Source organism: Malassezia restricta, chromosome VIII, assembly GCF_003290485.1.
Source record: "Malassezia restricta chromosome VIII, complete sequence".
NCBI classification, from domain to species: domain Eukaryota; kingdom Fungi; phylum Basidiomycota; class Malasseziomycetes; order Malasseziales; family Malasseziaceae; genus Malassezia; species Malassezia restricta.
This window is the reverse complement of record NC_040200.1, coordinates 242,598-255,116: the sequence shown is the minus strand read 5'-3', so window position 1 is coordinate 255,116 and position 12,519 is coordinate 242,598. Positions and strand designations below refer to the sequence as shown.

The 12,519-nt window shown below is 51.7% G+C and overlaps 6 protein-coding genes across 6 annotated transcripts; 4 read left to right on the top strand and 2 right to left on the bottom strand.

The window, feature by feature from the left end:
- Positions 1 to 62: 62 nt before the first annotated feature.
- Positions 63 to 935, top strand: MRET_4197 (diacylglycerol diphosphate phosphatase/phosphatidate phosphatase; the record flags this gene model as incomplete). Its single annotated transcript, XM_027630824.1, has 1 exon — positions 63 to 935. One exon carries the CDS (start codon positions 63 to 65, stop codon positions 933 to 935), a length of 873 nt encoding a protein of 290 aa, XP_027486487.1.
- Positions 915 to 1,928, bottom strand: MRET_4196 (meiotic recombination protein SPO11; the record flags this gene model as incomplete). Its single annotated transcript, XM_027630823.1, has 1 exon — positions 915 to 1,928. The coding sequence occupies one exon, from the start codon at positions 1,926 to 1,928 to the stop codon at positions 915 to 917; it is 1,014 nt and encodes a 337-aa protein (XP_027486538.1).
- Positions 1,929 to 2,154: 226 nt separating this feature from the next.
- MRET_4195 (diphthine methyl ester acylhydrolase) lies at positions 2,155 to 3,294 on the top strand (the record flags this gene model as incomplete). The annotated part of the gene is made up of 2 exons (XM_027630822.1): positions 2,155 to 2,870; positions 2,898 to 3,294. 2 exons carry the CDS (start codon positions 2,155 to 2,157, stop codon positions 3,292 to 3,294), a joined length of 1,113 nt encoding a protein of 370 aa, XP_027486535.1.
- A 99-nt stretch (positions 3,295 to 3,393) lies between these two features.
- MRET_4194 (DNA topoisomerase III) lies at positions 3,394 to 5,910 on the top strand (the record flags this gene model as incomplete). The annotated part of the gene is made up of 5 exons (XM_027630821.1): positions 3,394 to 3,421; positions 3,447 to 3,499; positions 3,527 to 5,668; positions 5,697 to 5,752; positions 5,778 to 5,910. The coding sequence occupies 5 exons, from the start codon at positions 3,394 to 3,396 to the stop codon at positions 5,908 to 5,910; spliced, it is 2,412 nt and encodes an 803-aa protein (XP_027486539.1).
- Positions 5,911 to 6,202: 292 nt separating this feature from the next.
- On the top strand, positions 6,203 to 8,392 carry MRET_4193 (helix-loop-helix DNA-binding domain protein; the record flags this gene model as incomplete). Its single annotated transcript, XM_027630820.1, has 1 exon — positions 6,203 to 8,392. One exon carries the CDS (start codon positions 6,203 to 6,205, stop codon positions 8,390 to 8,392), a length of 2,190 nt encoding a protein of 729 aa, XP_027486484.1.
- Positions 8,393 to 8,519: 127 nt separating this feature from the next.
- MRET_4192 (osomolarity two-component system, sensor histidine kinase NIK1) lies at positions 8,520 to 12,410 on the bottom strand (the record flags this gene model as incomplete). The annotated part of the gene is made up of 1 exon (XM_027630819.1): positions 8,520 to 12,410. The coding sequence occupies one exon, from the start codon at positions 12,408 to 12,410 to the stop codon at positions 8,520 to 8,522; it is 3,891 nt and encodes a 1,296-aa protein (XP_027486485.1).
- Between the last annotated feature and the right edge of the window lie 109 nt (positions 12,411 to 12,519).

Genomic DNA, 12,519 nt, shown 5'->3' with positions numbered 1-12,519 from the left:
TGTGGAGATTTTGTAGGGGGCTGAAGACGCCAGCAGGGCTTCTTTTGCATACCGAGACGAAGATGTCAATACGATCGTTTCTGGCCGACTTTGCACGCAGTCCGAGCCATAAACGCTGGTTCATTGACTGGGCAGCATGTACGCTGATGCTACTTCTGTACCGCGGTATTCTGCACCACCGCTCAGATGGATTCCATCAGCAATTCACTTTGAACGACCCTTCGATCCAGCACCCTCATACCGACAACCAGCGGGTGCCTGAGCACCTGCTGACCTTGCTATCGGTGGTCCTACCAATCTCATGCATTATATTCTGCTCTATGTTGCTGAAACAGCGCTGGGCGCGTCTCAACATGGGCCTGTTGGGCTTTGCAATGACGATCGTGATTACGGGCTGCATTACCGAACTAGGCAAGAATCTCGTGGGGCGGCCGCGCCCCGATTTTCTAGCACGTTGCAAGCCTACTCAAAGCAGTATTCAGTCAAGCAAGTACCACAGCTTGCTTGTGGACTATACGATTTGTTCCACGCCGATCACCTCGCACACATTGGCCGATGGCTTCAAGAGTTTCCCAAGTGGCCACTCGAGTATGGCTTTTAGTGGCTTGACGTTCTTGGCATGGTACATTCGGGGCTTTTTCACCGCAATAATGCGCAAACTTACATGTGTTGTCTACGAACAGGTCCCCGACGAGGAGCCTATTCGCTTGGAGGAAGGTTTAGACCGTGAAGCGGAAGAAGTACCTCAACATCTCGTGTTATCCAGCCTAGTTCTACCTCTTGTTCCTGTCATTCTCGCTGCGTACATTTCAGTCAGTCGTTTGATGGACTATCGTCACCATCCGACGGATATATTGGCTGGCACGATTTTGGGTGCAAGCGTTGCCACGGCCGTATACCATGTGTACCACAAGTCACACACCATCAAGGCCTAAGACAGGTGTGCACTGTTGCATTTCATGGCATACAAACTCGATCATGTTGTCACCACCAGCTTCACCAAGCGCCTCGATTTCGCACTTGTACCCTGCATGAAGTTGTGCTGCCACTTCCCTGCGCAGTAAGGGTGGTAGGTGTGTACGATGGTTGAGCACATGCATGGCCTTGTTGCGGTCCGCGCGTGACATGGGTAGCATCTGTGTGCAGGTGGTGTGCTGCATCCACTGCCGCGTTTTTATTCCCAACCAATACATGCGAGCCCAGTCGGAGGGGTCCAGTGCCTCGCAGTAGGTGCGTATGATGTCAATGCCATGTGGATCGCTGTCCACGAGAAAGTACACACAGTGGCATTGCTTGCTGCGTACCAGTTCATGTAGAAGCCATCGTGCTGCATGATCTGGATATCCCTTACCAGTCATGAGAAGTCCAGGACAGGTTATGCCGTATTGTTGTACCTTATCAAGAAAACGCAGTGAGCAGAGTGTTTGAAATACAGCATGTTTTTCGACCATCAGGATCCAGTTTGCATGACATGTAACACCTCGAATCATGGAGGGATCGGGGATCAGCTGCTCGAGTGTATCCTTGGCGTAACGCTCCGGACGTATGGTGCTGTTTTGCACGGTATGAAACCGGATAGGTCCTACCACGACACTCCTCGCTGAAGCCGTGATATTCAACGAAGCTCGCGTACACGAGAGGGTCATGCATATGCGCACGATCATGGAATCCACTCGACACTGACTCTGAAATAAGTTGGGATCTCGATAGTAAATGTCTCTTTTCGTGATGACGGTGTTCGATGCAAGTGCCGCATGTGTGTGACGCAATACACAAAAGAAGCGGGCCCATTGTACCATGCGCTCTGGACATTTCGACGGGAACTCCCAAAATACCCGGCTATGGCGGCTGGCGTTCTTCGCGCGAGGTGCGCCCACAGCGACTGTATGACATGCGTGGTTCTTGGGGACCATTCGCACACCCTCCATGAAGGAATGCACAAATCTCTCGATCCTTATGAGAGCTTCGTCTCGTGAACAGTGCTCGGTAAATTAGCGAAATACACACCATGTATCCAAATCTAGCTCCCCTTTCATTATCGGCACCGGTAATGGCGCCTTGGATCGTAGGCTCATCACGGAAAGATGCGTCACGTCGAGCGCACGTCCCAAAAAATGGCTCGTGTGGAGTGTCAGACTTCTTTTGCCAGCAGCGATGTTGTCCATAGCTCCGAGTCTGTACCAAGAGTCGACGGAGCTATGTGCAGACTCTATTGAGTCGCACCCGTATTTACCCTACGTTTTTGCCGAGTCAACGTATCAGGTGGATCAAGACAAAACCACGGATGCACCTAGCCCTTCATACACACGTCGCGGCCGCTGCCGGCTGCGCCGAGCTGACGTTCAAGGCGATGCAGTCAGCTGCATGACCCTAGATACATGGGATGGAGCAGCCATCCTAGATACTAAGTGGTGTCTTGCTTCTTCTGAGAAACAGGCGCAGCATGGGTACGGTATTTTGGGGATTGCGGATGCTTCAGGGCACGTACATTTGTTGCACTTGCAGGATTACGAATCAGCCTATCGCCTAGCCCCTTGGAAATCGTGGCGCATGAACCATCATGATGCATTATGTTTGAGTCTCGACTGGTCCGATAGGTGTCGTCCTGGCGCCGATGATGCACGTATGATTTTGAGTCAAAGCAACGGAACGTTATGTATGGTACCAAGCTTAAATTCAGCTGCACCACTTCCCCAAGCATGCGAAACGTGGTTGGCACATGACTTCGAGGCATGGATCACGGCATGGGATTGTTGGAATGATGGTGTTGTGGCTTGGAGTGGTGGTGATGATTTGGCCCTAAAAGGTTGGGATATGCGTATGCCGCTGTATAATGGACAGCGTGCATCTACCTTCACTACGCGTAAATGGTATGTACTGATGGCTGACTATTTTAGCTTTGAAGGAGGAGTCACAACGATCCAGAGTCATCCCCACAAGCAACATTATTGGGCTGTCGGGAGCTACGACGAAAAAATCCGGCTCTTTGATGCTCGGAACACACGCTCACCTCTGAGTGAAACGGAAGTGGGTGGCGGTATATGGCGCACGAAATGGCATCCGGACGAGTCTCAGAAACTTCTTCTTGCATGCATGCATGGCGGCTTGGTCGTTTTGGATTGTCCAGGTCTTGATGCAGGGGCGCCATCACCAGATCCCATGCGCATCCTCACAAAATTTCAGGGTCATAATAGCATCGCTTATGGATGTGATTGGGAGCGTGGGTCACCGCAAGATCATCTCGTCTACAGCTGCTCGTTCTATGACGCTTCAATGCACATATGGAAATGGTAGTATTTGGGAATTAGATAAGCACATTTCACACACGCGCGGCGCGTTACCAAAGCGAGTGTTGGATACGACGATATAGGGGCATGAGGCCTTGGTTGTGACATGCGTGTCTTATGTGTTGCAGAGAAGCGTGCGTATGCTTCACTAACTTGTAGCATCTATGGCGAAATCTCTTGCGCAGATACTTTCGCATGGATCGTATACCAATGTATGTGTGGCCATACTTACCGTGTAGCGCCCGGGTCGAGACAAGTACTGTCGCAACTATGACTTTGCATACAAGCTGCCGCGTCATGTCTTTGGATCGCATGCACCTTCAGTAGGTCCGAGCATGATATCTGCTGAGATTACGTTCACGTCCGTCCGTGGCCATATGATGGAACTTGATTTTCCAGAAGAGTACCGCTGGGGCAAGTGTAATCCTTCTGCCCTATTCCAAGCTCCAATCACTACTAGTATTTCTAAAGAAGCCGAAAAACTTGCTCAGAATCTCTCTGCTGAAGTTCGAGGATCAGATATGCTCATTATTTGGACTGACTGTGATCGTGAAGGTGAAAATATCGGATACGAGGTTGCACAACACTGCCTATCTAAGCGTAGGAATCTGGTGGTAAAACGTGCGCGCTTCAGTGCCGTGATTGCTGACCAGATTCACCGCGCTTGCATGAACCTCGTGGACCTGGATTTGCATGCTGTGCACGCTGTCGATGCTCGACAACAAATCGACTTGCGCATAGGCGCGGCATTCACGCGACTTCAAACAGCACGACTCGTTCCATTGTTACATGTGGATCGAATGGTGATCAGCTACGGACCATGCCAGTTTCCGACGTTAGGGTTCGTTGTTGACCATTATAGACGCGTTCAGGCTTTTGTTCCGGAGCCATTTTGGTTCATCGATTTGCGTCACAAAACAGATACTCATTCCTCGGCGGTGGAATTCATATGGGACAGAAAGCATCTCTTTGATGAACACATTGTGAAAATCTTGCATGGACGATGCAAAGAAGCTGTTGAAGCACAAGTAACATGTGTCCAATGCCGCCCCACAAGCAAGCGGAAACCGTCACCTTTGACTACAGTTGAGCTCCAGAAAAATTTATCGCGGTTGACTGGCATGGCGCCCAAAAAAATTTTGGACTTGGCAGAAGCATTATATCAACGTGGTCTGCTGTCGTATCCCCGTACTGAGACGGATCAGTATGACAACGACTTTGACTTTGTGGGACTTTTGGACAAGCAGCGCCAAGATGCACAGTGGGGTGCATTGGTATCAGAGTTGTGTGCATCGGCAGCAGGCGCAACAGTTGCTCCGGGCGCACTCAAATATGAACGTCCTCGAAATGGACGCAAGAACGACAAAGCTCACCCGCCCATCCACCCCACAGCGCACGCCAACGACCTTCGAGCTGATGAGAAAAAAGTGTATGACTACGTAACTCGTCGATTCCTGGCGAGTTGCGCGACAGATGCATTGGGTGAAGAAACCAAAGTGTGCATTGAAATGGGCGGCGAGACATTTCACACGTCGGGGTTGTTTGTGAAGGATACGGCGTATATGAAACTGTTTACCTACGAACATTGGTCGAACAAATCGATTCCAGAGTACCGAGAGCGTCAGCGCTTCCGACCCAGCACATTGACAGTGAAACAGGGCTGCACATCAGCGCCTAAGTTGCTGACAGAGGCAGATCTGGTTCACTTAATGGACAAGCACGGTATTGGAACTGATGCCACCATCGCAGAACATATAAAAAAAGTCATGGATCGACAGTATGTCGTCACGCAAAAGCAAGGAAACACCAACTATTTACTTCCATCTACGTTAGGAATGGGACTTGTTGAAGGATACGAAGGCTTAGACACGAGTCAGCAGCTATGCAAGCCCAAATTACGACATGATACTGAGACACAGCTAGGCTTGATTTCTGCAGCACAACGAACTAAAGACGATACTATTACCGAATGCATGGAAGAGTACAAAAAGATTTACGACGTTGTGGAACGAGACTTTGATCGCATCGGACGAGCCGTGAGTACCTATTTTCAAGCGCTTCCCTCATCCTCCGGCCCATCTTTTCCGTCACTTGCGCAAAACACTGAAACAGCAAGAGCAGCGACTACCTCCCATGATATACCCAAATGTCATTGTGCTCATGTATGCAAGTCGTCTACTGATGCGCGTTCCGGGCGCTCGTATTGGTCGTGTGGTAAACAAGGGCATGCCAACGATGATTGCGGCTTTTTTAAGTGGTGCTCTGCTCCGCCCCCCTCGTCGAGTGAGCCACGCATGAAGCGCCAGAGAACTTCTGCAACCTGCCCGGAGCGCATCATGTGTCATTGTGACCTGACGGCAAAACGCTGTGAAACTCGAAAGGTACGCTATCTATGCTGACATTGAATAGGGTCCGAACACGGGACGTGTATTTTATGCATGTCCGAAAGAGAGCGCTCGTGCCAGGTGAGTGACAAGAAACTAACGTAAGATGCAAGTTTTTCGCGTGGGCTGACGAGAATGATACCGCGGTCGCAAGCAGCGCGCCTTCACGTCCGCGTACAAGCTCAAAGAGAACGAATGGTCGCAGGAATTCGAGGCGCACGCCTAATCGAATGAGATAGTCATGGCACTCTGCTTCTTGTTATGGCAAGGCTCTCGCATTTGAGCATGGCTCGTACAATGAGACCCTACAAGTCTCCATCTTTATGTAGCTATTAGTCATTTTTGTAATCGGGTTCGATATTTTTGGAACCGCGCCCTTTCCACATGGAGTGAGGGCGTCGCAATTTGCAAATTTCAGATCACACCGTCGAGCCCAAAAAAATTCGACCTCGTCAAGAGTAGATTGGACCCCGCCAGCCGTGCGAGAACCGCACATACATCGTGTCATACAAATATTAAGTGAGGAGAGTCATGGATTCTTTTGAATTTGGCTCTGAGTATACTTCTTTAGAAGAGTTACCAGCTTTTTATCACGCTTCGAAAACGACCGGCCCCCTTGAAGCAGCCAATTCTCCCGACAAGAACGGAACACTGATGTACGCTCACAATGACGTTTTGGTTCCTGTTCACTTAGAAGGTCACAACAACGTACCTTTGCATATGGTAGGCGACAATGCTGTGCAGCAAAAAGACATTCATACGCCTGACCCAATCTCCTCGGAAGACATCCATGCCTCTTCTCACTTCTACCAAATGCTTCATGAGCACATGCCCGCAGACATCCAAAGGCCAGATAATGCTAACATGCAAGGACACTCTAATTATGAAACATTTGTAACTCAAGACAAGAGCAGTGCTCAGTCTATCGCGGGAATGCAGACGTTCGACCTGCCGGCGTTTCCCATGCACGGCAAGCTTCCACCCACAGAATCGCAGTCCTATATGTCAAGTAATAATGTGGTCTCCAGTGAGCCTGCCGCTGGATCTCAAGGCATAACTCACATGTCCAGCTTCTCGGACAAGTCATGTCCTCCTCTTGATTCGTCGGGCGTGACGCCAGCAAGTGTGTTCTCCAAAGTCAGCAGCTCTAGCGCAAATGATTTTCTACCACCCATTACATCACCAATGCTGCAGCCTCAGGGATCGCAGCAACATGTATATGGTCTGAACGAAGTCAAAGATGTGCAGATGACACCCGATTTGCTGCACATGTCGTCTGCATCGTCTGGTGCGAATGTGCCCGGGCCGCCTGATCTGATGACAGGCAATGTCATGATGCCAAATGGATTTACTCATTCCATCACGCCATCACCTACCTTATCGGCTGAGCAGCGACCCCCGCTCCGGCGCAGTAGGGGTACAGACAGCAAGATTTCTCGTGTGAGGCCATCGCCACTAATAAAACCAGTGCAGAGCCCCAAGAATGTATGGCAGGGACGGAAGCGTGGTGGTAGCTTGCATTCATCGCCATCTCTGGGAGCCATTGAATCCATTTCTAATGCCATGCAGGATTCGAGTAATGGTTTTTCGATATCATCACCAGCTTTGTCGCCAGCATCGATGAGTCTGCCGCGAAGTAACACGGTAGCGAAACCTCTCCCTGCTCGATCATCTACGATGGATGAAACCAAGTCAGGTGCGTCCAACCCTGGTCATGGCGACACCCAAGAGCATGCAGAGCGCACCCCTTTCTTAAAGAGTCCATCTCCCATCGAATTGGCGAATTCAGATCCGACACAGCCAGCAACGCAGCCAGCAACTCCAGGCACGTTGATGGGTCTTGCGTATTCTCCTCGGCCAAGCTCAGCGCCAGTTGAAACGGTGGGATCCGTCACGTCGACACCGGCACTACCTCCATCGACCTCATCGCAGCAAAACATCTACTACCCACCTAGCTACGGTGGGATGAACTCATACCAAACCCAAAATGCTGTAAGCGCTGTCACGGCATCTGCTCTGATCAACGCATCACAGCCACCACATGGTATATTTTTCCAAGGTGGTGCTGTACCGCACAAATCTTTCTATCCGAGTGGCGTTTCCCAGGACGGCCCTGCTAGCTGGTTCAACATGCGCCGTGCGGAAAACTTTGGACTGGATCAGCGCCGAACGTCCCACAAGGCTGCTGAACAAAAACGTCGCGATTCGCTCAAGCACTGCTTTGATGAGCTGCGTGTATTGCTACCTAGCATCACTGTGGACCATAATTCACCCGGTGGGTCTATGCTAGGTCCGGATGGATCAAACGAAGACCGCCTAGCTGAAGGCTTTGGACTCATGGAAATGTCCGACCGAAATGGAGACCAGCCAAGCGCCCAGGGTGAGGGTGTCTCGGATTCGAACCTAGATCCAAATCGGACCATCGCCAAGGTTTTACTTTTACGGCATTCAAATGAGTACCTTATCCGCCTGAAAAAGCGTATTGAACGTCGTGATGTGGCTTTGCAGACACTCAGCGAAGAGGTGGTGCGTCTTAGATCCATCTTAAGCAAGCAAGGCATTTCCTTTGATGGCGAGGATGCCAAGGTATCCAGCGAACTGAGTTCTCTCAGCATCAAATCAGAAAAACGTGAGCCGCCCACAAGGCAGGATGTGCCCGTCGGCCATCCAGAGAATCAGGACGCGTCGTCCGGAGACGTGGAGAGACCGCTGAATCCTTAAGTGGCAAGGCTGAATATAGTGTTTGGAGGACTTGCGCTTTTTTATACGGCTATGAAAAATATATTGTCCAACATGCATCTAGAATCGTTATACACGTATCAAACGTGAATGAAATGGGAAAAGATAATTAGGATTGCTTTGGTTGTTTTTGGCTTAGAAGCTGGTTCAGTGTGGACACCAGTTCTACACGCCGAATAGGCTTGCTCACGTATGCATTCATGCCAGCTTGTAGACACTTTTCTTTGTCACCCAGCATGGCATGTGCGGTCAGGGCCACAATGGGGATAGGCTCCAGATTGAGCGACTGTTCGCGTTCTCGAATAGCCATGGTGGCCTCGATACCTCCCATGACAGGCATGCTTACATCCATAAGAATCACATCGTATCTGCAGCGCTGCGTTGCTTCAACGGCCTGCTCGCCGTTGTCGACAACATCCACTTTGTGGCCCTGGTTCTGCAGGATCTTGCAAGCCAGCTTCTGGTTAACCAAATTGTCCTCGGCGAGAAGAATATGGTACGTAACGTCCGTGTTACCTTCGCTTGGAATGGCCGCGCTGCTTTCTAGCGAGGGAAGGAGGGCATAGTACAGGTCTTCCAGCGACATGGGCGTGTTGATGTAGGACGAAATACCGTAGTCCAAGCAGTATGTGAGATTGAGTGTGAGCGTTTCCTGGGTGACGAGATTGATGGGGATATAGCGAAGCTGTTCAATGGTGCGTAGATGCGATACCACGTACAATACGTCTGTTACGATGGCATCGATGCGGTTGAAGGACGAGCTGTGCTGCATCGTTTCTTTCAGGGTATGGAATACAATCGGTTTCAAGCCAAGTTGGTCAATCATGCGAGCCACGTCTGCTCCCTCGCCCTTGGTATCCAGGAATAGCACCTTGCGTCCCTTGTAAGGATGCATGCGCTCATTTAATTGCTCTGTTGTGAACTTGTCGCGCCGCACTACCATGGTGAAGAAAAAGTCAGAGCCTTTGCCAAGGTGGCTGCGCACCCACATATCACCACCCATGAGGTTCACGAGTCGGCGTGAAATGGACAGTCCAAGACCTGTGCCACCATACTTCCGCGTCGTTGAGCCATCAGCTTGACAGAATGTGTCGAAAATCATATCCAGTTTGTCCTGCTTGATACCGATACCTGAATCGGACGCACAAAACTCGAGCACAGTCTCCGCCGCATCGGGCGGGCTGTTGAGTTTACAGCGCAATGCGACAATGCCACCGCTCTCGGTAAACTTGACAGCATTGCCAATCAAGTTGGTGATGATCTGCTTGAGACGCAGGGCGTCACCGATGAGAGGATCTGGCACCTCGGGTGCCACTTCGTAGACGAGGTTCAGTTTCTTTTGGGCAGCACGCACACTCAGGGTTTTGAGCACACTGAACACGATGCCACGCAGGCTGAAGGGAATCTCTTCAATGTTCATACGGCCAGCCTCGATCTTCGAAATATCGAGAATGTCGTCAATAATGGCCAGTAAATTGCTAGCAAGAGTCGAGACGGTCACGAGGTTTTCACGCTGTGTGCGGGAAAGTACCGTTTCGAGCGTGAGCGATGTCATACCAATGATACCATTCATGGGCGTGCGGATTTCGTGCGACATGTTAGCCAAAAACTCAGACTTGGAGCGATTTGCCAGTTCGGCAGCTTCACGAGCTGCCGTGTTCTTTTGGATACTGTCACGCAGACTGTACACCATTTGATTGATCTTGGTCTTGAGCGAGTCCATTTCACCGCTGGCCTCAACGGTGACGAAGCGCGAAAAGTCGCCATCCGTTGCTGCAGCTGTAATCTGGGCAAACGCACGCACCTGGGACGTTAAGTTGTTGGCCATGATATTGACATTGTCCGTGATTTCGTCCCAAGTACCTTCGATGTCCTTCTTCTGCGCCTGAACGCCTAGCTTGCCCTCGGTACCTACCTCACGCGCCACACGCGTGACTTCGGAGGCGAAGAACGACAATTGATCAATCATGTTGTTGATGGTGTTGACTAGATCGAGTATTTCACCGCTGACAGAGATGGTCACCTTTTGCGTCAGATCACCACGCGCCACAGCTGTCGTGGCATGCGCAATAGTTCGCACCTGCAGCGTGAGATTGGCGGCCATCGTGTTCACTGAATCCGTGAGATCCTTCCAAGTGCCATCGACACCCAGCACATTCGCACGACCACCGAGCTTACCCTCCGTACCGACTTCGGTGGCCACACGCGTGACTTCCGTGGAGAAGGTGCGCAGACTTTCCACCATGTTATTGACGGTGTTCTTCAAATCGAGGAATTCGCCGCGCACTTCCACGTTGATGGTTTTGCTGAGATCGCCGCGTGCGACAGCTGTATTGACTGTGGCAATGGAGCGCACCTGCGTCGTAAGGTTTGAGGCCATCATGTTGACACGCTTCGTGAGCACTTCCCATTGGCCCTTGACGTCTTCCACATTGGCCTGGCCCCCTAGACGACCCTCGGTGCCTACTTCGACGGATACGCGGATAATCTCGTCCGACAGCGTGCGCAATTGCCGCACCATGTTATTGACGGTGTCCTTGAGCTCGAGAATCTCACCCTGGACATCGACCGTGATAAACTCGGTGAGCACGCCTTCGGCGACACACTTGGTGACGCGCGCGATTTCGCGCACTTGCGACGTGAGGTTGTCGGCCATTTTGTTGACGCTGAGCGTGAGATCCTTCCAGATACCTTCCACATTCGGAACGTTGGCCTGTCCACCAAGACGACCAAACGTGCCGACTTCGAGCGACATGCGCACTACTTCACTGGCAAAAACTCGTAGCTGAGCAACCATGCTGTTGACGGTATCCTTGAGCTCAGCCATTTCTCCCTCGGCGGTGATTTCGATGGTCTTGGTGAGGTCACCACGTGCGACAGAAGTCGTGACCATACCGATCGACCGCACTTGCTCAGTGAGGTTCAGACACATGCGGTTCACGTTGTCCGTAAGCTCTTTCCACACGCCCTTCACGCCAGGCACATAAGCCTGGCCACCCAATCGACCTTGAGAGCCGACTTCACGCGATACACGCGTTACTTCGTTCGCGAAATGCCGGAGCTGGTCCACCATGACGTTGATGGTGACTTTGAGCTCGAGAATCTCGCCATCGGCTTGAACATCGATCTTTTTCGACAGATCACCTCGTGCAACAGCCTTGGTGACCAGCGCCACGCCGCGCACTTGGTTCGTAAGGTTCTCGGCCAGGCGGTTCACCACGTCTTTGAGTTCCTTCCATGTGCCCTGCACACCCGGAACGTCAGCCTGCCCACCGAGCTTGCCTTGTGTGCCGACTTCCAGTGACACACGCGTTACTTCGCTGGCAAAGTTGCCCAGCCGGTCCACCATCTGATTGATGATCTCCTTGAGTTCCACCATGACAGGTCCTTGGACAGGCACCATGATATGCTGCGATAGATCGCCTAACGCGACCGCCTTACATACACGGGCGATATCACGGACCTGTGCACGCAGTAAATGCAGCTCCTCTTCCGCACTGAGACCACTTTCTGCCGAAGCGTAATCGAGCATCTCGTTCGGATCCATACCCGTCGGAGCGACCGCCGCGAGAATCGGCGCAATATGCGGACTGCGCAACACAGGATCAGCACGCTCGGCAGTCAGTCGCGAAACAGGGTCCGGCAAATTGCGTGTTTGAATGTAAGGCCGCGAACGCATATCCACGGCGTGTCTGTCTTCGGCGCACCACAGACGGCGCGCAAGGACATCGATTAGCTGCTGGATCTCGGCAATCTTGGGGTTGGATGATCCACCAATCGGAAGATGCACGAGGTGCAGCTCATCGTACTGTGCATCACTGCCTCTGTGGACCGTGTGTTGGTCGTGAGAAGATGTGACAGGTACACGGGTGGCCTGAACAATGGACTGCAGCAAATTGGCGACATAATCAAGGCCGGCATCGCCACCTCCTTCCGCTGCCTCTTGGCTCGGCACAGAGGTTGGCGAGTACCGCAGCGCAGGGCGCAACAAGGTCGCCATACAACACTGGTGGCCGACGGCTGTGAGGGCGGACAAAATGACCCGAGTGCCTCGCCTGTCGGTGCTGGAGGGACGGTCCTTCTTATGTAATGCAAAAATGCCTCGGAGC